Source organism: Mus caroli, chromosome 18, assembly GCF_900094665.2.
Source record: "Mus caroli chromosome 18, CAROLI_EIJ_v1.1, whole genome shotgun sequence".
Taxonomy (NCBI): domain Eukaryota; kingdom Metazoa; phylum Chordata; class Mammalia; order Rodentia; family Muridae; genus Mus; species Mus caroli.
Window position 1 is genome coordinate 32,423,189 of NC_034587.1, and position 24,455 is coordinate 32,447,643.

A 24,455-nucleotide genomic window follows, 5' to 3' on the forward strand; every position below is an offset into this window, starting at 1 on the left:
TTCAGAGGGTTGGTTAGAGCCCATGATGATTATGGTGGGGAGCTTGGGAACAGACAGGGCTGGTGCTAGGGTAGTAGCTGACACCTTACATTTTTGTCACAAGCATGAAGCAGAGAGAGAGACACTGGGGATGGTGTGAGTTTTTGAAACCTCAAAGCCCATCCCCAGGGACACACCTCATCTTTATCTTTTCCTTCTAATCCTTTTTTTTTTTTTTGGTTTTTCAAGACAGGGTTTCTCTGTATAGCCCGGGCTGTCCTGGAACTCACTTTGTAGACCAGGCTGTCCCGGAACTCAGAAATCCGCCTGCCTCTGCCTCCCGAGTGCTGGGATTAAAGGCGTGTGCCACCACGCCCGGCTTCCTTCTAATCCTTAACAAACAGTTTCATCAACCCGGGGCAAACATGAAAATATATGAGCCTATGGAGGCGATTCTCATTCAAACGACTGCAAGTAGTATGAGTTTTTGGTTGTGTTTTGTTTTCGGAACCAGGCTGTCCTTTAGCTTGCCTTCCAGCCTCTCAGCTAAAGGTAAGGGTGTGCTCTTGGCTTAGGGTGCCACTTGAGAGTGGTTTGGAATGGCAGGTGTGGAATGAAGGGCTTCTAGGGAATGGTGTAGAACCACAGGATTCTGTTGTTGGGACAGGTTTACAGCTTAGTATATCAAGTGATACAGGGCTCAGCCCCCCCCCCCCCCCCCCCAGCAGCTCTTTCCAGTATTGGTTTGTGTGCATTTATAAAGCTTTTTCTTAATTTAATCCAAAATGTTTCTTTAATTTTTTTATGTTGAAGTTCTACCATCTGGACAACATAAAACATAGGGACAGGTGATCTCATGGGAGATTAAGTTTCTGGAACTCAGTAAAGGGAGGTTCAGGAGGTTGACAGATAGGAGGTAGTCTAGAGGCAGGACTCTGAGTCTAGACACCATTATCACTGCTGTATGGTAACAGGGGGATGGAGGGAAAAATGCAAAGGAATAAGTTGTCATGTGGGCTAACTCTTGTTCAAATAACTGTTCCTTTTAGTGGATAAAGTTAAGGGATGTGGTACATGAAATACCGTGTGATTTATTTTCTTGTAACCTGAATCAATTTAGGAACATGTTGAAGCCATGGGAGCTAAAAACTTAGGCATATTATTGAAAGTTAAAAGTATTTGTTCTCGGTGCTTTGGATGTAGCTAAGGTGGTAGAGTACTTGCTTAGTGTGCTTGAAACCCAGGTTTTGATCTCAGCATTGCATACAACCAGGCAGAAGTGGCATCCTCCTGTAGTCTCAATACTCAGTAGGTAGATGCAGGAAGTTCTAGGCCATCCTTAGATACATAGTGAATTCACAGCCAGCCTAAGATACATCCTGGGTTATATGAGACTCTGGGGTTGTGGGGGTGAGGGTGGGGGTGGGGAACCTTAGGATAGAGCCAGTTGAATTCAGTTGAACTACTTCTTAGTCAAGTTAACATTGCTTGACAATATTTAGTCCAGTAGTTTAGTTGATTAACAACAGTAGTTAATAAGTTGCTTTATTTTAACTTTTTTTTGAAATAATTACAAATCACTGGAAATTGTAAAAATAGGGAAGTGCAGTGTATCCTTCAACTAGCTTCTCACTTGTTTACATCTTTTAGAACTATATATAATAGTGCAATTTCTAAATCAGGACACTAACACTGGTTCAATGTGTACATACAACTCTTGTCCTTTTTAGTATATCTGTAGATTTTATAGAACTACTGTTTCAAGATTCAGGGAATTAGGTCATTTTCTTAAAGATCTAGTTTACTTCCTGGTACTCATTCATTTACCTCTTCTCCTCTTTTCTGAATCACTTTGTAATTCTATCGTTTTAAGGATGTTATGTTCACGTGATTGTTTAAACTTTTCATTGCTACTTCATGGCATGGTTGTAACTTAGTCACGGGAAAGTAAAGATGCCTCTTGTAAATATTCTCAACATTTTTTGTGTGTTGTTTATAAAGGTTTTATATTTAACTGTGTATATATGTGTTTGTATATGTCTGTATTTCTGCATGGGAGTGTGTGTGGGGGATGTGTGTGTGTGGGGCGTAGTGGTGTCTAGGTGCACTTCAAAGACAGAAGAGGATGTTGGATAATCTGGAACTGGAATTACTACAGTTTTGAGCTGCCCAGTATGAGAGTTGCTAACCAAAATTGGGTCATCTGCTAGAGCAATCTGCAGTCTTAACTATTGAACCATTTCTTCAGCCTCTTAACAACTCCCACCCCAGTAAAAACTTTATCATTTTATTTATCTCTTTGTGTAGGTAGCACTGGCTCTCCTAGAACTCACTATGTAGACCAGGCTGGCTTTCAACTCAGATTGCCCCTGCTGGGATTAAAAGCATGTGCCACTATGCCCACTTACTTTTGTATTTTTAAATTATGTGTTTAAATCTGAATTGTTTTGGGTTGTGATGTATTTATTTATTTATTTATTTATCAATTGTGTTTAGGTCACCTCCTTCGGCTTCTTTTGCCTATGGAGAACTCAGTTGCCTCAGCATTTTTGGAAATGTTGTGTTTTTTCAGTTGAATTAATTTTGCACATTTGTTAACAATCTATATATAGGTTGATTGTGTAAAGTTAGATTTGGGTTCTGTGTTTCCTTCCATTAATTTATGAGTCTTCATTTTCTTTCTACCAATTCTACACAGATTTGGTTATATAACACACTGTTTGTTTGTTTGTTTATTTGTTTTAAACTTTCTATAGCAGAACAAGGAGCAGCTTGCATGTATGTGTATGTATCTTATAAGTGTGTGGGTGTCTGTAGAGGTTAGAGTTGTTGGGTCTCCTGGAGCTGCAGTTGTATGCTTTGTGAACTGCCTAATGAGGGACTGGGTTACGAATTTGGGTCTTCTGAAAGAACTGCAAGTGTTTTTAACTGCTGAGCCATTTTCCTAGCTGCAAGAGAAATACATGTAATTTTTTAAATGTCTTGATTTTGTGTTTGTGTAAGAGAGGTACCCCTGCAATGGTGTACATGTAGAGTTGTCTCACTTCATTAGAAATTGAATTTAGATCCTTAGGCTTGATGGAAAGTTCCTGTATCTCAGCCATTTCTCTGGCCTAGTATTTTTATATATTTTTTATTATCTTATTAAAAATGTTTTCTGTGTATGGGTCTTTTGCCTGCATGTGTCTGTTGAATACCACACATGTCTAGTGCCTCTGAAGGCTAGAGAAGGAAGGGTGTTAGATCCACTGGGCAAGTTAAAGATGTGTGACTTGCTGTGTGGGTGCTGGAAATTGAACCTAGGTCCTCTGGAAGAGCAGCCAGTGCTTTAAGCCACTGAGTTGTCTTCAACCTGGGGCAGATTTAAAAAAAAAAAAAAAAAATATATATATATATATATATATATATATATATAATACATACAACAAAATACATATACTCAGCATACAGCTTGGTGAACTACATTTAGAACGTTTCCCAAGGGTATAGTTTCTAGGAACTTAAAAGATCGTGTTTGTAAATCATTTTCTAGAAGAGTTTTATCTTCAGTTTGGTGATGTTCATATAACCTCAGCTACTATGTGCCATAGAAATCCAGCTCAGACCTGTTTGACCTGGGAGAGATTTTGAACCTTTGCAATCGGGATTCCTAGAAGTATCTCTTGAGTATAGGTATTGGTCAAAGATCCAGGGACTTGACCCCTGAGAACCTTTCACCTCCCAGTTTTGGTAATTTGGTTTGCCTCTGTTTTCATGTACTCTGTGTACATGTCCTAGACAGATGCCAACATAAGATAGTCATCTCAGTTAGGTCGTCAGCAGAACATCTTTTCTTCCTCAGTGTCTATAACTAGCCCAGTTTGACTCATGCTCGGTCTGGAATAGGTTTTCTGTTGGCAGAGGACAGTGAAACAAATCTGGATACATCTTTACCCCACACACAAGACACTGGGGGAGAGCTCTCTATAGGCTCATGTATACTCCATAAAGTGATGTTGTGTAGGAAAAAAATGGTAGTCTTGACAGATACTAGGATAGTCTCATATGATTTTTGTTTTGTAAGTGTAAAATGTTTCCTTTAAAAAAATTGTTCTGGAGCCAGAGGGGTGGCTTAGGGGTCAAGAACATTTGCTTTACTTCTCAAGAACCAACATTTGTTTTATAGCACTCGCACTGAGCAGCCCGCACTTGAGTGTAACTCCAGCTCCAAGCGATCCAGCACCCTGTTCTTTCCTGCTGGGAATGTATACACGTGACATATATACACATAAATAAAATGACAAAAATAAGTTTTTAAAAAATGAGTCTTTTGAAGCTGGGCTGTAGCTTAGTGGTTAAATGTTTTCTTAGCATGCATAGGATCCTGAATTTGATCCCCTACAGCAAGGGGAAAATTATACTGTTTGTTGGTGGTAGATACTGAATTTTTTATTGCTATATTTGAAATGCCCTAGTGCAGTACTGGTTATCTATAAGCCTTAGTTTTCTTTTGTTGATTTGTTGAAGCCTTTGTTTTTCTTATTAATTGAAACTACCAGTTTTTTTTTTTAAGTTTTTGTGGTGTGTGTGTGTGTGTGTGTGTGTGTGTGTGAGAGAGAGAGAGAGAGCTCGAGAGAGAGAGCACAAGAACATTTGCATGTGCTTGTAGAAAATAGAGAACAGAGAACTTTCAGGAGCCAGTTCTGTCTTTCCTAGCAGAGTTGGAGGATTGAACTCAAAATAATCAGGACTGTTCTGCAAGCACTTAGTTTTGAGTCAGGAACTAGGCTGGCCTTGAATCTACTGTGTGTACAGAGTTGATCTCGAGTTCCTGATCATCTTCCCACTCCTGAGCCTTGGCTTTAAACTCGTGCACCACCATGCTCGGCTGAAATAACTGTGACTGTTTTATCAACCACAGTAAATTACTTCTCGATATGTACTGTAGTTCTCCTGGTGAACTTCAGGAGCTTGGCAACCTAATTCAGCCTTTTCTTCAGTATCAAAGAAACTGTAGTGTGAACCTTAAACATCTGCTCCAAATGGCTAGAAGGTGAAGAGGGGGGTCGTTTAGTAAATAGAAAGAGAATGCTTTGAGATTTTGGCTTGCATTTCCCTCCCTTCATGTCTGTTTGCACTTAAGTAGTAAGTGTTTTAAGATTTGGGGGGAAACTTCTTAAGTTCTGGCCCTTGGGACAGTATTCCATTGTAGATAATTCGGTAATGATGCATTGCAGAGATAAAATTTCAAGTTATTGAAAGCAACCAAAATTGCTCTAAGTATCAGTCTTTACATAAGTTCCTCCCTCCCTCCCTCTACCTCTCTCCCTTCCTGAGAACAGGCTCTTACTAGCTCAGGCTAGGTTTGAACATACTATGTAGTCTGAATTCTTGATTATCTTCCATCTCCTGAATTGTGAAATAGGCACGTACCATGTTCTAGACTATTAAGCCCTTTTATGTGAAACATAACTGATTCATTTCAGAGCAAGAAACTTTTTCTGCAAAAGCTCAGGACTTTGTAAGCACAGTTGCTTTGTAAACTTCTCTAATGGCTTAGTTATCTCCAGCTATTTTTACATAAGCTCAGGGACATACAGTTTTATAATCATGTAAAACTGGTGGTCTTTTACAACACTCCACAGGGGATGAATAATGAAAGCTTTTGTTACTTTTTTAGTACAGTTCAAATGATTTGTAGTGAGTGTGTGTGAGCTTTATTTTATTTTAGGTGTGTGTGTGTGTGTGTTTGTAATGGTTGTCAAGATTGATATTGGATGTCTTGACTGCTTTCCAACTGAGACAAGGTCTCTTCCTGAATGCAGAGCTTGCCAGTCCAGCTAGTGCAACAAGCCAGTCTGTTCTGAGGATTCCCCCTCTCTGCCAAGACTTGTAGGTTCTGGCTATCAGTGAAGAATGCTTCTCTTTTTGTTTGTTTATTTGTTTGTTTGTTTTGTTTGTTTTCTTCTTCAATTGTTAATCTCGGCAAGGGAATTTTAAATGATGTATTTAATTCCTGACCAAAGGGATTTTGAGCACAAGTTTTGAGGTGTGTGTGTGTGTGTGTGTGTGTGTGTTGCGCGCGCGCGCGCATAATTTTTAAAATTTATTTATTTATTTATTTTCCTGCCAGCTGATGAAAGTCACATTTAAGGAAGTGAAAATTGGACCTGTGTCCAGTGTCGACATTGACAGCTGTTATTCAATCTGTGTAAACTGCCTGGAAAATAGATAGGACAGAGTAAGTGTCAGTGACCGCTTTGAACAGGTTTGAGAGGTTAACAAGAGGCAGAATGAAGTCTGGGTTTGCTGAATTTATGACGTAGAGACAAGCAGCTATGAGGAGATTTGTGTGGATGTGTGGGTCTTTCTAGTCAGGTGGAGGTTGTGAGCTTGATATTACACAGTGGCCCTTTCATGGGAAACAATCAACAAGTGTTTCTACTTTGGAATGCTGAGTATGAGTTTCAAGACATAATGATGCTCATGGAGGAGTGTGAAAACATCTAAGTTCTTAGATTGCTGTAATAACTTTCTTCATTAGGTCCAATAACTCAGCTGATTTTTCTCATAGTCTTCCTTTCAGCCCTGGCTTGCTTTTCAACTTTTTTCTCTTTGCTGCATGGATAAAATTGTCTGATCTTTCCAACCCCCGCTCCCTTTATGTCTCTCTGCATTTGATCTTTTCTATCTGGATCTGTTAGAAGTACACCCATTTTCTAACCTCCATATGTTCTGAAGCCTATGGTTAGGTAAAAACATTGTTTATTATTTACCCTCAGACCCCTGGTCTTATCACTTAATTCTTCTCTTGCTTTTCATTTTATTTGAGCATGGGAAGCAAAATATAAAATTTGGAAAATCATTAGCAAGTTGTCACCTGAGAGCTTTATGTCTTAAGTTGTCTGTCTCAAATTGTAAGTCTCTAGGGTTGAGGCTGCACTTGGTTTGACTTGGGATGTGTCAAGGATGCTGTCTGCTTCTGGATCAGTGCCCGTGTGTGAGCATATGCTGCTCTGCAGAGATTCTAGTGCTAATGCAGCCAGCTTGTAAGTGAGGAAAGGAGTGAAATCATTAAATTCTAATGTTTCTTACCATTTTGAAATTGTTCCTCTTTTAAAGATCTGTCTTGTTAAATTCACAAAAATAACACCTACAGAGATAATGCTCTTGAGTTATAGCAGGTAATATTGCTGCCTTAATATATTTGTACAGTGTAGCAGAGGTTATGTCAGTATTGTTCTGTTTTTGTTTTTTAAAAATTCTTTTCTCTTTTAATGTTTATGTATGCATATATGTACATCTGTGTGCTATGCCATTGGAAATTAGAGAAAATCAGTTTTCTCACCTTCCTGTGTTGGGTCTGGGAGAGAACTTGGGTTGTCCAGCTTGGTGGTAAGGACCTCTGTTACCTGCTGAGCCAGCTTGTTGGCCCTTTTAAAATTTTGAGATGGAGTTTCCTGCCACCAACTGACCATGTGGCAGAGGATGACCTCAGATTCTTGGACCTCCTGCCTCTGTCTCCCTAGTGCTAAGAGTATAGGAATGCACTCCACTGACTTGGTTTTGTGTTTTGGAGACTGAATCTCATTCTGTAGCCCAGGCTGGCCTCAAACTTGCATCAATCCTCCTACCTAAGCATACTAAGTGGTGATATTACAGGTCTGCACCACCATACCCAGCTTAATTTAGGTGTTGACTTCATGTGTGATATTGCAGTAACTTGGTTACTGCTAGTTAATTTCTTAAAGAAAGCGATTCCAGGTTGAAATGCATGTTATGCATTTATTTGAATGTGTAATCAGGAAGCAAGTGTCTCTCTTTGGAGTGTTTCTGAATAGCAGCAGGGCACACTTGAATTAGAAAGGAAAATGAGAACATGAATATGTGTGGTACTCTATTTTAATTTAAAGAAATATTCTGTCAACTATAAAAGTGGAAAATGCAAAGCTTCTTTCTGTGCCACCAGGGGGTAGGAGGGAGGAGGGTAAATAGAAAGGTTTTCTAGGCTCTGTGAGTTCAGATTTAAATAACTTGATATTAACTTGATGCAGTTGGGCTGACTCTAAAAAGATAAAGTGTGAAAATCACGTGTCAGAGATTTTTCTGGATTCTTGTCTTATGTTTCTGTAGCTGTGTTGTATCTGGGGCACAGGGCTTTGACAGATCTCCTTCAGTGAATACAGGGTGAGAGAGGACGCTGCCTCTGGTTTAGAGGAGTAGGTGATGCCCTCTCTTCCTTTCCTCTTTATTCTCTCTCTTCTGAAATTCTGTATCTTTAGGGGTTAAGATCTGAGACTTATGTATAAAGATGTTAAACTCAGGTACAGGATACTTGGTAGTAGAGCTTTCTGTAATGCCCATTTCTTGCTACTCTGGGTAGAATGGAAAACAAACAAACAAACATGGATCTTCCTAGGGAGTTGAGATGAAACAACAGTCTTACCTTGTAGCTCAAGGTGGCATTGAATTTGTGATTTTTCTGCTCAGCTTTCTGAATATAGACATTATAGTCCTGTACCATTATGCCCCCCTGTGTATGTGTGTAGCTAGGAATAAAGAGTATTATGTAACCCGGGCTAGCCTCCAACTTGATATATGGATGACCTTGAACTTGCTGACTCCTGAAAGGGGAGATTATAGATGTGTGGCACCAACTCTGGCCAAAACAATTTTAATCGAAATCTTACATTTCAAAAACAAAGCAACATTAACAAAAAAAGGAGGAGGAGGAGAAGTAGTAGTAATAATAATAATAATAATAATAATAATAATAATAATAATAATAATAATTTGTAGTGAATGTATTTTGATTCTAGTCAAAAAAGAAAAGTAAAAGTTACCTATAATTTTGTAACTGAGATACAAAAAACATATGTTTGTGATTGGGGAGATAGTTTAGCAGTTAAGAGCATTGACTGCTCTTCCAAAGGACCCTGATTCAGTTTCTAGTACCCAAATATTCGCTCATAGCTTTCTGTAACTTGAGTTTCAGAGGACCCAGTGCCATCTTCTGATTTCTGAGGGCTCCTTCATATTCATAATACACACATATATATATTCAGGCATGCACACAGACATGTAAACTAAATAACTTTACAGGCTGTTTTCCCTGACTGTGCTAACATGAGTAGGACCGTGTGCTTGGTTGCTTCATTTGTTTATTTATTTATTTATTTATTTATTTAAAATTTATTTATTATTATACATAAGTACACTGTAGCTGTCTTCAGGCACACCAGAAGAGGGTGTCAGATCTCATTATGGATGGTTGTGAGCCACCATGTGGTTGCTGGGAATTGAACTCAGGACCTCTAGAAGAGCAGTCAGTGCTCTTACCCGCTGAGCCATCTCACCAGCGTTCCCCCCCATTTGTTTATTTTTTTACTTTATGATACTGAAAGATGTTTAGGTTCTAGTTTTTTTCCTACAATATAATTTTTATGCCTGGTAGCTCATTTCATGCCTGTAATCCCAGTTCTATGGAGGTGGAAGAGACAGGGGATTGGAGGTTCAGGACCATTTGCAAGTATATAAGAGATGGAGCCATTCTGGGATATATAGTACATGCTTTTAGTTTTTGAAAGTTTAGATGTGTAAATGTTTTTGTGTGCATGCATATCTGTGTACCACTTGATTTCCTTGAAGGAGTTACAGATAGTTGTGATCTGACATATGGGTTCTGGGAATTTAAGTTCCATGTTTTTAAAGTTCAGGGCTCAGATTAAAAAAGAAAAACCTACATTTTTTTTTTTTTTTTTGCTCAAAAAAGAAAAGAATAGAAAAGAAAAGAAAAACCTCCTCTCCTTATAGTCATCCCCCCCTATTTTTTTGCCCATATTTCTTTTCCTATAACTTTATAAAGTTTGATTGCGTTGAGGGAGTATAGTTAAGGTAATTGATTCTTAAGAAAGGTCTTGATCTTAATCTTATTATAATAAAGAACTAGGGGTTTATTCCCCTCTTTTGTCTTTGTTTTGAGTGAATAGAAGTTCTTAACTGCTACTGTCTGTGAAGGAGAAGAAAACACCAGGGTTGACAGATCTGGATTCATGACAGATGGTGTAATAGTAGAAGGTTCTCTTTCTTGGTTTTTTGTTTTGTTTTGTTTTGTTTTGTTTTGAGACAGGGTTTCTCTGTGTAGCCCTGGCTGTCCAGAACTCACTTTGTAGACCAGGCTGGCTTCAAACTCAGAAATCCACCTGCCTCTGCCTCCTGAGTGCTGGGATTAAATGCATGCGCCACCACACCTGGCTTCTTTCTTGTTTTTAAAGTTACTTATTTTTTTGTTTTTTAAAGACAGGGTTTCTCTGTATATCCTTGGCTGTCCTGGTTCTTGGTCTGTAGACCAGCCTGGCCTCGAATTTAGAGCTCTACCTACCTCTACCTGAGTTCTGGGATTAAATGCATGCGCCACCTGGCAAACACCCCACCCCACCTTTAATTTTATGTGTATGGGTGTTTTGACTACATGTGTATATGTGTGCCAACGCCTGGTGCCCTCAAAGGCCAGAAGAGGGTGTCAGATCCCCGGGAACTGGAGTTACAGAGGGTTGTAAGCTGAGCCAACTCTCCAGCCCTACGGCTTGTGATGCAGGAAGTGAGTAGTCCTTATTTTACAAGCACTTTCACTTCCTGAGCTATGTCCCCAGGTACAAGGCTCTCTTGAGTTTAGTCTCCTTTGTATCTTAGTACTACATGTGGTAGAATTGTCTAGGAGGTACTGGGAAACAGGGTTAGATTCTCAGTTCTTAGTGGTGACTATATGATCTGGGGTACCATTTTTGTTCGCTTCAGTTCCCTTGCACCTCTTTATATAGGAAGAACGCTTTGATCTCTTAGGAATGTATTTTAAAGGCTTACTGACAATTAGTTTTTATTTATTTTTTTTGAGACAGGGTCTCACTACATAACCCTTGATACCTTAGAGCTCATTATGTGGATCAGTCTGGCCTTGGACTCACAGAAATCTGCTTGTCTGTTTTTCTAGTGTTGAGAATATAGATGTGCACCGTCACTTGCTGGCTTGCTAATTTTCTTTTTAGACACAGGTTTCATGTAGCCAGGCTGGGTTGGAACTTTTTTTATGTATTCAAATCTGACTTTTTAATTCTGTTGCCTTCCCAAATGGTGGGACGATAGGCATGAACCATTTTTCCTCACTTAAGAATCAATCAATAAGTCAATCAATTAATCAACCCTTTCCTTCCTTCCTTCCTTCCTTCCTTCCTTCCTTCCTTCCTTCCTTCCTTCCTTCCTTCCTTCCTTCGACAGGGTTTCACTGGATAGCCTGGGATAATCTGGAATGCTCACGTGTTTGTTCTCTCTCTCTCTCTCTCTCTCTCTCTCTCTCTCATTTTTTAAAATTATTTGTACTTATTTTATATGTTATAGGAGGAAGTATGCACACATGTGGCGTTCATAGTTCAACTTGTGAGTGTTGGTTCTCTTCTTCCATTATGTAGCTTTCAGGAATCAAATTCAGATGGCCAGGCATGGTGACAAGTACGTTGATCTGCTGAGTCATCTTGCTGATCTTGTTCAAGTTTTGCTGATTGCTGCTGCTGATCATGATGATTTCCTTTTATTTTTGCAGACAAAAAGCTTATTGCAATTTTACTGGGCTGGGGAGAAGGTTAAAATGCTTGTATTGTAAGTGTGAGTCTTGGAATTTGTATCTTCAGAACCTGCGTAAATGTTGGATGGGTGTAGTATACCCATGTAATTCCAGCATTGGGAAGGCAAGGATAGAAGAAAGATGTCCAGAGTGGACTCAGTGGAGGCCATGCCTCGGTGAGGAAGGCTGGAGGTGGTTGAGGAAGATGCCCAGTCACAGGGAGGGCCTTTAAGCAGGCTCTTGAACTTAGGTCTTTTAGAACCTGCTTCTCTATCTCTTCTCTCTGTGAGTGTGAATTCAGAAATTGTTTTCATTGTTCATTTTGTTTATTGGATTTTTGTAGGTGAGTAATGGGACACTGGATATGACTTTGTTGTCTGCCAGCCTTAAACCAGAAAGCCTTCTTTCTTCTACAGTAGAGGCCACAGGCCTCTACACTTACATGTTCAGTGTGATTTGCGCATATTTTTTATTTTATTTTATTTATTTTATTACTCTTAAACACCTGTTAAATAGGAGATGAAGAAGTTGTTATGTCTGAAATCTAGCTAGACTACATTATAATTGATGTAAATGTTTATCACCGAGTTAAGGGAAGAGGTATTTTAAGCCCTTTTGTTATATAGTACCCAGATCTCTGTTATATGAAGATACTTAAGTAATAGTACAAACCGAAGAGAGAAAAACAGAAACAAAGACTCTTTAAAATACTTGTATATATGAAATAATGGAGTGTGGGCTATCTTACCCTTTAAATAAAATGTTAGTTTTTAATGAATAAATTATTTGAGTTAATTTCTACTGGTTTTGTGTTTTCATTCTGTAAAATAGGAGATTTGATGAAGAGCGCTGCTGGGGAGTTTGCAGATGATCCATGCTCTTCTGTGAAGCGAGGCAACATGGTCCGGGCAGCTCGAGCTTTGCTCTCTGCCGTCACCCGGCTGCTGATTCTGGCTGACATGGCAGATGTCTACAAATTACTTGTTCAGCTGAAAGTTGTAAGTTTGTGTCTATATTTATAATTTGTTTTTTGTGTCCTAGTGAAGCTAGTGTTGGCCATATTTTGTTTAGTATTAAGAATTATTTTGGGGCTGGAGAGATGACTCAGAGGTGAAGAGCACTCACTGCTCTTCCAGAGGTGCTGAGTTCAATTCCCAGCAACCGCAAGATGGCTCACAACCATCTGTAAAGGAATCTGATGCCCTCTTCTGGTGTGTCTGAAGACAGCTGCAGTGTACTCACATACATAAAATAAATAAATAATTCTTTAAGAATGTTTTTGGTTTTGAATCAGTGATTGCTTTGTTCAATTTCTTCTCTAGTTCAAGTATTTATGATACAGGCTCTTCTATAGGCCACTGTTGTCTCAGTTTTGCTGAAGAAATTGTAACAAAGGTATTTTTGACTGCCTTTTATTTAATTTTTATAGTACTCATTCCATGTTTCTTTGTACTAATGGTGTTCCAGAATTAGAAAGCCAAAGTATAAACTAATTAGGTGCTCTCTCCTTAATGCCTCCAAATCACACAGACAATGCCAGGCCATATCAGCTATGCATACTTATTTGGGTTGCTTTCGGGATAGCTGTTAAAGAAGGTAGCATCTTAGACTTTATTAATTTTCACCTATAGATTTGTCTGTTTTAGAGTTGTTGCTTTTGTGGTTTGTTTTTTAGGTGGAAGATGGTATATTGAAACTGAGGAATGCTGGCAATGAACAAGACTTAGGGATACAGTACAAAGCTCTGAAACCAGAAGTAGATAAGCTGAACATCATGGCAGCAAAAAGACAGCAGGTACAGACATGACTTGCAGACATTCTATGTTACTTCCGTCCTTATTTCTTTGTTGTTGAGACAGGATCTTACTGTGAAGTCCTAGCTGATTTGGAGCTCACTATGTGGACCAGGTTGGAGTGTATTTTAATATCCAGTGGGGATAACCTGATTTGCCTAAGTTTTCTAATGTTACCATTACTTTCACCCCGTTCTTGTGGTTCTAATAAGTGCTTAAGTTAAGAGATATCCTTTCAACCCGATGGTGGTGGCATTTAGAAGGCAGAGGTAGGATCCACTCTGAGTTCGAGGCTAACCTGGATTGTAGAGTAAGTTCCAGGACAGACAGGGCTACACACAGAGAGAGAGAGCAAGCTTTTCAGTATTATAAATAAGTTTCACTCATCTTTCCATATTGTGTCTCTAAGTAGTTCAAGGCTTGCCTTAAACTTGTGATCTTCCTCCCTTCTGTTTCCTCCAGCATCTGAGTGCTAGAGTTAAAGGCACGTCCCAGGATGCGTGGCTAGATGGTATTCTTGAGGTAAAACATAGCAGCAGTTCAAAATTTATGTCTAAGTAGAGAAACTTATTAGAAAGTAATTCTGTCTGAATTTTCATTCTCTGTGTCCCCAAGTCCAGTAGGAATTCCTTACATATCAGCAGTTTTCAACCTGTGCATTGTGATCCCGAAATATTTATATTAGGATTCCTAGTAGTAGCAAAATTAGAGTTATGAAGTAGCAACAGAAATAATTTTATAGTTGGGGGGGTGACCACAGCACGAGGAACTGTATTAAAGGGTCACAGCGTTAGGAAGGTTGTTATACGTGATCCTCAGTGGATTAAAGAGAAGTATCAATAAATGTTGAATGCTTTTGAAATAAGATACCAAAAAAGTCTTGTTCTCTCTGTGTCCCTTTTCTACCCTTGTTTGCCCTGTTCCTGCCTCTGAGGCATAACCTGTTTGGAATGTACCCGTGAGCTCCTTTCTCTTAGGTTCCTGTTGAGGTTTGGCTAGTGGAAACATGACCAGAAAATCTGAAGAGAAAAGAGTGAAGCTGTGTGCTGTCTATAGGCCCCCTTGCCTGCTGTTCATCTTACGTGGCGAGAAGTCACACTGTATACCTTGCTTCTCTGCTCAGAACACGTGTTCAGTGCCTCTGTTCACCCTTTACTTTCCATCTATCTGCCTTTGTAACACTCATCCTTTTAATTACTCAGTATATTGCCTTTTTTTTATGTTGAGATTTTGATGCACGCTTCCATTGTCTTGGGTTGTCACGTGTCAGAGGTCATGCTTAATAGTCCCTATCATTTTCTGTGCTGAGATTGAATGTAGGGTCTTGGCAAGAGTTCTGCACTGGGCTACATCCCTAAATGTAATTTACATAGTTGTTTAATTCTTTTATCTTAGATTTTACACTGTTCGTAGCATTAAGAGGGAAGTGAGAAGAAGCTTACACTTGGATTTCCAGGTTTCTTTTAGAGTTGGGTGACTTAGAGGTTAACTAAGTCACCGTGCATGGGATGGGTAAATCAGATTTGTGGAAATTAGTTTTTCTTCTATATGTGTATATGTTTTCTGTTTGTCCTTAGTCAGCTTGAACTGTAATCAGATTGGTAAAGTCAATCTAAAACACAGAATTATCTTTTAAGTAATTTGTTATGTTGCTTTGTAGCCCGCTTTTCACCAAAATTTAGATTATTAGTTAGCACTATAAAGCGTGAAAGGAATACTTTTCCATTAATTTCTTCATATTACATTACCAGTACTCATAGTAGTGTCCACTTGCTTATTTGTACAATGCAAACATGGCTCTAAAGAGGGAAGGCAGAACCCTCAGCACCTCGGATAAGCAAGCCTTAGTTGTTACCCTCAGCATAGATGCTTAGCAGATGAGGGCTTATTAAAAATGCTCACGTAGAAAATATTTTCCAGTTATTTAAACCTCTTGACTCAGCCACATTGCCTGTTGTACTTCATTTTTGAAATGATCACCAACTCTCTAAAGCCACAGGGTAGATAGTTATGAATATTTAGCCTAGTGCAGTCTTTAAATAAGTTTATTGTACTAGACTATGGACTACCCAGTGGCTTAGGAAAATCTGAAGTTTGGCTATTCATTGGGTACCTGTTAACTTTAGGTGATCATAAATACCTGCAACAGCCTTTGATGGAGACTGTGCTGATGGGTCTTTTAAGTGCTTAGCAACACTAAGGCTTATTGTAGAGCATTTTATAAAACTAAGCGTAGTATTTATACTAAAGGCAGATATGGCCTTAGGAGACTTAAGGGGCCTTGACATTGCGGTAAGGGCAAAATAATTAGAAAATGCCCGCAGAGTATGTGTGCCACACGTTTAAGCTTAATGTTAGCCACAGCCCCTTATCATAACTTGAGTACTGAAATGGCTCACACTCTAAATCTACAGGGTCCTGTTTCTGAATATTTAGCCTAATATAGTATGCTACAGGGCATTTGGAGTGTTGTAAGCTATTACTCAAAAATTCAGGTTCTAAATGAGAAAAAAATTCTTGGTGGGAAAGTAGCTGTCACTGTACAAGATTTGAATAAAGATGTAAACATCCCCAGTAATGTACTGAGATGAAGTTTCAGAAGAAAGAAATGGGTTGGTGTCTCAGTTGTTTTATAAAGAAGTCATTTTGGGGGCCTGGAGAACACTGACTGCTTTTCCAGAGGTCTTGAGTTCAATTCCCAGCAACCACATGGTGACTCATGACTATCTGTAATGGGATCTGGTGCCCTCTTCTGGTGTGTCTGAAGACAGCAACAGTGTACTCACATACATAAAAATAAATAAAATCCTAAAATAAAAAAATTAATCTGGGGGCTAGAGAAATGACTCAATGGTTAAAAACACTGGCTGCTCTTCCACATGACCTGGGTTCAATTCCCTGCATTCAGATGGCAACTGAAAATTGTCTGTTAACTCTAGTTCCAGGGGATCTGACACCCTCACACTAATGTACATAAGATAAAAATTAAATTATATATGTATATTTGTGCATACATATGTATGTATATATGTCAGCTATAAAAATGAATCATTAACTAACTCAGACTTTTTGAATAATTGGCTTTTCTACATTATTTAAAATTTCTTATAGTTTATAATGCAATACTAATCTTATTTAAATCTGTATTCTAACATTCCGTTAGTGATATTAATACTGGAATTTTATGTTCACATGTAAGTACGGTTGGAGCAGACTTTGAATTTAGGGTAATTCTTCCTCTCCAGTAGTGATCCCCATGTATCAAAGACTCCTGTGTCCTTAAGTTTCAGTAATGACTAGATGCCAGCAGTGTTTCCTTTTGTCTTTTGTGTACTTAGTACTTAACACATCCATCCCTCTTTGTGTTCTAGATGTCACCAGTTAGAATGACGTCAGCAGCCTCATATTCTTGTAATTATGGGGTAGAAGAAATGATAAAAGATATTTTTGCTTGAGACCACATTTCAGAATTTTATAATCATGAACTGCAGACAAGTAGCATGTGTTCCTTCACTTTGTGACTTAATGGCCAGTAAAATGAGTAATCTCACTTTGTGAGAAGAGTAGTGTTATAATCTGGAATGGTCTTTGGGGTCCAAAAATGGGGAGGAAGTGGTGTAAAGCTGATCGTATACTTACCTAGTTGGTTTTCAAGGTTCATATACACGTGGAACTGTGTTCCCAAGTTCATAAAATTCTTGTAATAAACTAGGATAACTTAAATTCTCATGTTTTTCCATTTAAATATGTCTATATGGACTTTCTATTTGGTATACACACACACACACACACACACACACNCACACACACACACACACACACACACACACACACACACACACACACACACACACACATTCTATTTCTATGGACCTGATGAAGGTGTTAAGCAGTTTTATATAGTAACATTTATTTTATGCCTTATTTAGTGCTAGGTGCTGTGTATGTATTATCCCATTTTATTCCTCAAAATGTTAAAAGTTTTATAATATTGTTCCTGTTTTGCAAAAGGAGAAACTGGACATTAAGTTTACAGTTAGGATACAACAAATGGCCAGGAAAAAGTAGGCTAGGAGTTTCAAGTCAAGGCTGTGACTGCATAGCTCCGTCCTTCCTTATTTTGCCATGTAACCTCCTTTGTGATCACTTTTTAGGCTACGTTAATGCAGTTGTGTCTTGATATGAATAGAGCCCTTCAATATTTTATTTTATTTCATTTTTAGGAACTAAAAGATGTGGGCAATCGTGATCAGATGGCTGCAGCTAGAGGAATCCTGCAGAAAAATGTTCCAATCCTCTATACTGCATCCCAGGCATGCCTACAACACCCTGATGTTGCAGCCTATAAGGCCAACCGGGACTTGATATACAAGCAGCTGCAGCAGGCCGTCACAGGAATTTCTAATGCAGCCCAGGCTACTGCATCAGATGATGCTGCCCAGCACCAGGGTGGCAGTGGCGGAGAGCTGGCATACGCTCTCAACAACTTTGATGTAAGTTATATTTGGGAGGAAAGTTTGGGCTCTTCACCAACTGCCAAAAGATAACTGGTTCTTGGGGAAATAGGATCAAGGCTTGTGATGAAAGCCCATTTTCCAATTAAATCTGTTATCTAAGTGGAAAGAAATTGTTATGACTCATAAGTTTACTTTATTGTAACTTGGCTTAAAGCGTTTTTTCCCTCTCTTCTTGTGTGGTTAAACTTCAGGATTCTTTTATGTAATTTGTGTTTCCTTGCGTGGTTCTTTTTCTTTTTTAATATGGTTCTTATTGAGACTATGAGTCTGGTTCATTCCAACTAGGAATTTGACCATCTGGCAAATGTGGACCTGTGATAGGTACAGAAGCAAAGTGTGTGTAGGCTTTGTCTCTGGGGAGCTCATGGTCTAGTGAGCGATGGAGATAAATCATGCTGCTGTCATCTTAATCTTACCTGACTGCCTAGACAGATTTCTGCTTTTTGTGATTTCCTTTGAGCCATGAACATAGGAGTTTTTAAACACATTGAAACAGATTTGAAATTAATTTGAATTTTTTTTATCATAATGCTTTTATAGATGGTGCCTAGATCTCTCCATTGTATATGATGCGTATTTATTATCCTCTGTCCTCACATTAATTAATGTGTTGGACTTTGTTCTAAATTTTAACCCAAAGTGAGTTGTGGCCACCAGTAGATGGCAGCAGTTTAAGTTGGTTTTTATTTGAAATTGGGTCTGACTATGTAGCTTAGGCTACCCTCCAGCCCATTATCTTGCTCTAGGCTCTTCATCTCTCCATGTGTCATCATGACTGTCTTTGGTTGTGTGTGTGAGTGAGTGTGAGTGTGTGTGTGTGAGAGGTGGGAGAGAGTCGGGGGAGGTTGATTGAGATTTTCTTTGTGTAGCTTTGGCTGGCCATCTGTGTTGGCCTCTCCAGTGTTGGGATTAAAGGCATATGCCAGCAAGCCTTACAATTCTTTGTTTTAGGTGTGTTAGAGAGAATTTATAGGTAGCTATTGTCTTTCATAGTTGAAATTAGTGAAATATGGCATCAATGTGATGGAATGTATTTTGTTTTCAGCAGGGGTCTTCGTTTTTGTTTTTTTGATACTTGTATCTTGAGCTTGGGTAGTTGGTTCTTGCTGATAGTCACTGATTTAGGCTTTTCATAAAACATGGGAAAAGAAGCTAGTGTTTTGCTTAAAGACCTTAGTGTTGAAATTTAGTGTTTTCCCAGGAGTTCTACTTTTGAATTGCAGAAAATTGAACTTAAGGACTCATCCATGCTAGGCAAATTACCACTGAACTTGTCCTCTAGTTCTTCTCCTATAGAATTAAGCATAAGATAGCCTTTATGGTTGTTAGGACATGTCTTGTAATGTATCGATACCATTGTTTTCTTCTGCTTCAAGTTTGGTACCATTAGTAAGGAGCGCTTTTGCCCTGAATTGAATTGTAGACTAGGGTCACAGTTTTGTTATTTGTAAGATGAGGAGTCTGCACTAACTGACTTCTAACAGTTCTCATCTGTTGTCCAGAAGGTATTTTGTTGTCTCCTCCTCCGTGACTGGGTAGTGTTGGAGAGTGACTGCAGGGCCTACACATGCTTAGGCCGATGCGCTACTGATCAGCTACATCTCCAGCCCTGTATTCAACCTTGATCAGTGAAATCCTTTAATAACCAAATCTAGCAAGAAAAATGGTCAGCTAAAATGTAGTCTAATAATTAACTGAAGGTGGTGCATGATCACTTTCAAAATGAAGTTTCCTTGGAAAGAAAGGGCGAAATGTTTACTCACTGAAAAATACCAAGCTTTTGGCAGAAAAAAATTGGCATTTAAGTTGAAATTATTAAGGAAGAAAATTAAAAGTTAATGCCCAAATATTTGCATAGACATTTATTGGTATGAAAGTCAGTTGTATTTAATGAACATGTGTCTAATCGATTATAAGTTCATTATAAATACATTTCTTAAAGAGGAAAAGTTAGTACTTTAGTTGTTTAAATTGTCTATGGTCAAACAGTTCTGTTTTGTAGCAGCTATATACCTCACATAGAGTTCTTATTTTTCTTACGATTAACATGTGATAATTTTAATAACCAATATTCTACAGGCTGACCTTCAGATGTATAGGAGAAGTAGTGTGAACATGGTAGCACTGTTTGCATTTGTGATATCATACTTAATTCCGGCTTTGCGAAGTAATCACTGATCTGGGATGACAGCTTACATGGGATGGCCTTTGCTGTTAGGATTACATCTTGATATTCCTGATCAATACTTTCTTTGCAGTTTGAATAACTGAGGGGACAGAAATGAGGATTAACTTTAGCAACCCTTTCTCTGTAGAAACAAATCATTGTGGACCCTCTGAGCTTCAGCGAGGAGCGCTTTAGGCCGTCCCTGGAGGAGCGCCTGGAAAGCATTATTAGTGGGGCTGCCCTGATGGCTGACTCATCCTGCACACGTGATGACCGTCGGGAGCGCATTGTGGCAGAGTGTAATGCTGTCCGCCAGGCTCTACAGGACCTGCTCTCAGAATACATGGGCAACGTAAGTGCCAGAACCTCTCTTGGAACTAAGATGGCTGAAGAATTTGTTTTTATGACTGATGGTACCCCCTCATATATCATTCATTCATTCATTCATTCATTCGTGTGGGTGCTTCATCTGCATTGGGTACTGGGGAGAAGTTTTAGTTGGTAAAGTCTTGCCATATAAGCATGATGACTTGGATTCAGGTCTTTAGCTTTTTTAAAAAGCTAAGCAATATGGTGCTTGCCTATATAATCCCAGAGCAGGTGGATAGGTACCTGGGTCTTGGCCAGTGAGTCTAGTCAAATCTTTGAGTTCCTGGCTCAGTAAGAGACTTTAAAGATAATATGGAGAACAACTGAGGAAGACACTAGAGGCTTCCTCACACACAATGTGCACATGTGTACACATGAAGATAAGAAAAAATATCAGAACAAAAAAAAAAAAGAAAGAAAAATATCAGAAAGAAAGCAGTATTATAAAATTTGCTGTCTGGCTCCTTTTAACCATAGAAAACACCGTGTCTGTTTGTTTCTCTCTTTATGTGCCTTGTTCTCCTTCCTTTATACTCTGCCACTCACTGATTTAGTTCTAGCTTAAGTTTACTGTAATTTAGACTGGGTACCCAGTATTTTGCTGTTCTAAGGAAGGAATGAATAAACAGAAGTATCTTACAGGATTCTGTTCCTCACACTGCTGGCTGCCCCGTGCTGACACTGCTGTGTGTAAATAACAGTAGATGTGAATCTTGGCTGTGCTGTGCTGAGTATGAATGACTTCATCCTTCAGCACTTTGTATAGTGAAGATATTGTTACTGTGTACAATAGAGAACTGTTTCAGTAACTATTAATACATTTTAATATTTTTAAAAATAAAAATATCTTAAAGGGTGAAACAATGAAACAAATGAGTTTTTCCTAATAGTTTTATTTCACTTTTTTGTTTTGCTTATACAATTAAGACTTTTCCGCATAAAGATACTGATTTTTTGGTTTTTGGGTTTTATTTATTTTTTCTCATATGTTCATTGCTACACATCTTGTTTTGTTCACTTACATGTCTTTATAAGTGAAAGGGTAATGGTGAGCTATGATGGTGTTTCTACGGTGGAAAATGAATGCCTTTCTGTTTTTACTTAATTCAACCATATTGTGATGTTAGCGAATCATGTAATTTTAAGTCATTGGCATGTTTTGATTATAGGTGATCTACCTAAGAAAAATGAGATTAGAATTAAGTAGAAAGTGGTTGATAAGTCACAGTGGAAATATGAGATATATTAAAAATGCTTATCTATGCTTAAACATTAAAAAATATGAAAGTGTATAGGTTAAGGAGTATTTGATAGTGTGGAAATCATGAACCAGAGTGTATATATAGATCATTTGCTGTAATGTGTAGCACTGAAAGCCATATAGAAGTATGTAGTGTGGTTGTCATTAGGAAGCCACTTTGAGTATATTCCAGTGCAATTATGACAATCATAGAGCTTTCTAAACAGTCTAGAAAATAGCTCTTGAATTATGGAATTGCTTGGACTCTCTACCTAGTCACCCTGGTCACGAGTAATCTGGTTTCTTCCTTGGTTGACATGTTAAGTAGTATTACTTTTTCTTCATGTTATGAATGTAGGAAACTGTATGAATATTTATACTGAATGTATATGCTAAGTCTATAATGTAATATCTACTCTTATGTGGATACTAGGATAATACTTGATATATAGACCAAAATTTTAAGTATTGTAAGGTCATGAAAGAACTTTTCTTGAGATTCAAATTGGGAAATGATCCTTGGGTATGTTTCTTTTGAAGGTAAAACTTTTTATGTATTTCTTTTCATCAATTCACATAACAAGGAAGGGATCAATCTTGTCCAGAATTAGTAGAAATCCAGGCGTGGCAGCTCACATGCTCTACAGGCAGTTGAATCTCCATAAGTTCCACACTAGCCAGGGATACATAGGGAGACCCTGTCTCAAAATTAATGGCAGTAGGGTTGGAGAGAAGGTCCAGTGTTTAAGAGTATCTCCTACTCTTCCAGAAGACCCAAGTTCAGTTTCCAGTACTTAAGTTGGGTAGCTCACGACCACATGTAACTCCAGTCTGATGCCCTCTTCTTACATCTGAGGGCATTGCACAAACCCACATACAGATATTTTAAGATCGCTCTATCTGTCCATCCATCCATCCATCCATCCACCTACCTATCTATCATCTATCTTAATCTTAAATGGTGGAGATGAGTTGGTGGCATGTACCTTTAATCCTGGCATTGGGATGAGGAGACAAGTGGATCTCATATGTAGCCCAGGAGAGCCAGGGCTACATAGTAAGACCTTCAAACAAACAAATAAGTAAAATATTTAAAAATCGGAAATTAATAGAGTCAGGCTAAAAGGGAAGGCATTGGAACACATCAGAAGAATGGGAAAAAAAATCCAAAGAATCATAAGTGACCAGACAAAGGCTTCTGCTTATAAAACATCTGGAAACATTTCAGACCACCAATAATAATCAATTTAACTGGCCAGTTTTGTATTAACATATGTCATGCAAAGCAATGTCTTGAGCGTCATATAAGGGGAGATATGAGACTCTGATTTCTCCTTTTTGGAACAGAATGGTTGTCTACAAGGAGTTGATATGAATGTTGTTAGAGGTACATTAAAAATTTTGTAGGAATAGGGGTCTGGAGAAATGACTCATTGGTTAAAATGGAATGGGCTGCTCTTACTGAGGACCCAGATTTCATTCCCATCACACACATGGTAGCTAATAACCATCTACAACTCCAGTTCCAGAAGATCTGACACCTTCTGGCCTCTGGGACACCTGGCATACATGGTGCACAGACAAATGTGCAAGAAGAACTCATACACATAGACGCACATGCACATAAAAATAGTAAAAGGATGAATTAACCTCAGCACTCTCATAAGAAAACTTCATAGGAATTGCATGAGGTTGAGACGTCCTGCCTCTCAAGCACTGTGCAGTTCAGAGCTCTCACAGGAGTTGTCCATCGTTTCCCCCTATTTCTTCACTAATTTTAAGCTTGCTTGATTTTTCTCCATTTCTTTCTTTAGCTTGCTACATTAGACTAAGCCAAGCCTGTGTCTTTAGTCGCACATCGCTCATTTTGTTCCTGAAGTTTCCAGCTTCCCCCGGGTCTCTTGCTGAAGGCCATTTAACATTGTACCATCAGTTATTATCTCCTCAGTGTTTGCAGTTTTGCACCTAATTGTATACTTCCTTGAATTGTTCCTTGTGTTTCTTTTATTCATACAGGTTTTAAACTTTTGGAAGACTAGCTAGGCTGCAGACTAGCCAGCATGGAGACTCATGCCTTTATCCCAGCACTCAGGAGGCAGAGGCAGGTGGATCTCTGAGACTAGCCTGGTCTACAAAGCTAGTTCCAGGACAGTGAGGGCTGTTAGACAGAGAACCTGTCTCAAAACACTAAAACTAAACCAAACCAACCAACCAAACAAACAAAAAAACCAAACAAACAAACAAAAAAACTCAAACAAACAACAACAAAAAACTTTGGAAGACTAAACTATGAAAAAAAAAACCTTTTATGGTCTGTATAATGCTAGAAGTACTTAGTATGCTTAAGGAATTCATGATGACATGGGAGAATGATTAAAGCCAACAATTTTGGATATTCGTGATACTAAGAATAGTTAGTAAGGGGAAAACCCCCTCAATCGCGCCCTTACAGATTTTGTGTTCAATGTGTGTGTCTGTGTGTATCTACTTTCTGAATGTCAGTATTCTGAAGTAGGTAATTAGTAAGAGTGGTATCTTGCAGTAGAACGAGCTTAAATTTAATTACTTAGGTGAAAACCAAATTTCCCAATTAAAGGCTCTAAGGGCAAGGAGGCCAGCAGCCTTAATGCCCCTGTTTACTTCATAGTTTGAAGGAATGGAAGGTTAGGTGGTCTTGCCTTTTTTAGTTCAATCACTCTACAGGCCAACAGTGATACTGATGACGTAAAAGTAATACCGCTGACTCTACTGAACAGTGAAATGCTACAGATGCACGACAGCAGACGGGTCTAGG

General features: G+C 38.7%; 1 protein-coding gene across 1 annotated transcript in view; it reads left to right on the forward strand.

The window, feature by feature from the left end:
- The window catches only part of Ctnna1 (catenin alpha 1), a 131,605-nt gene that overhangs the window by 38,651 nt on the left and 68,499 nt on the right, over positions 1-24,455 (forward strand). The window contains exons 4-7 of the mRNA XM_021150781.1: positions 12,407-12,573; positions 13,251-13,370; positions 17,592-17,861; positions 20,201-20,404. Coding sequence (XP_021006440.1) covers positions 12,407-12,573; positions 13,251-13,370; positions 17,592-17,861; positions 20,201-20,404 — 761 coding nt within the window. The remainder of the gene's footprint in view (positions 1-12,406; positions 12,574-13,250; positions 13,371-17,591; positions 17,862-20,200; positions 20,405-24,455) is intronic.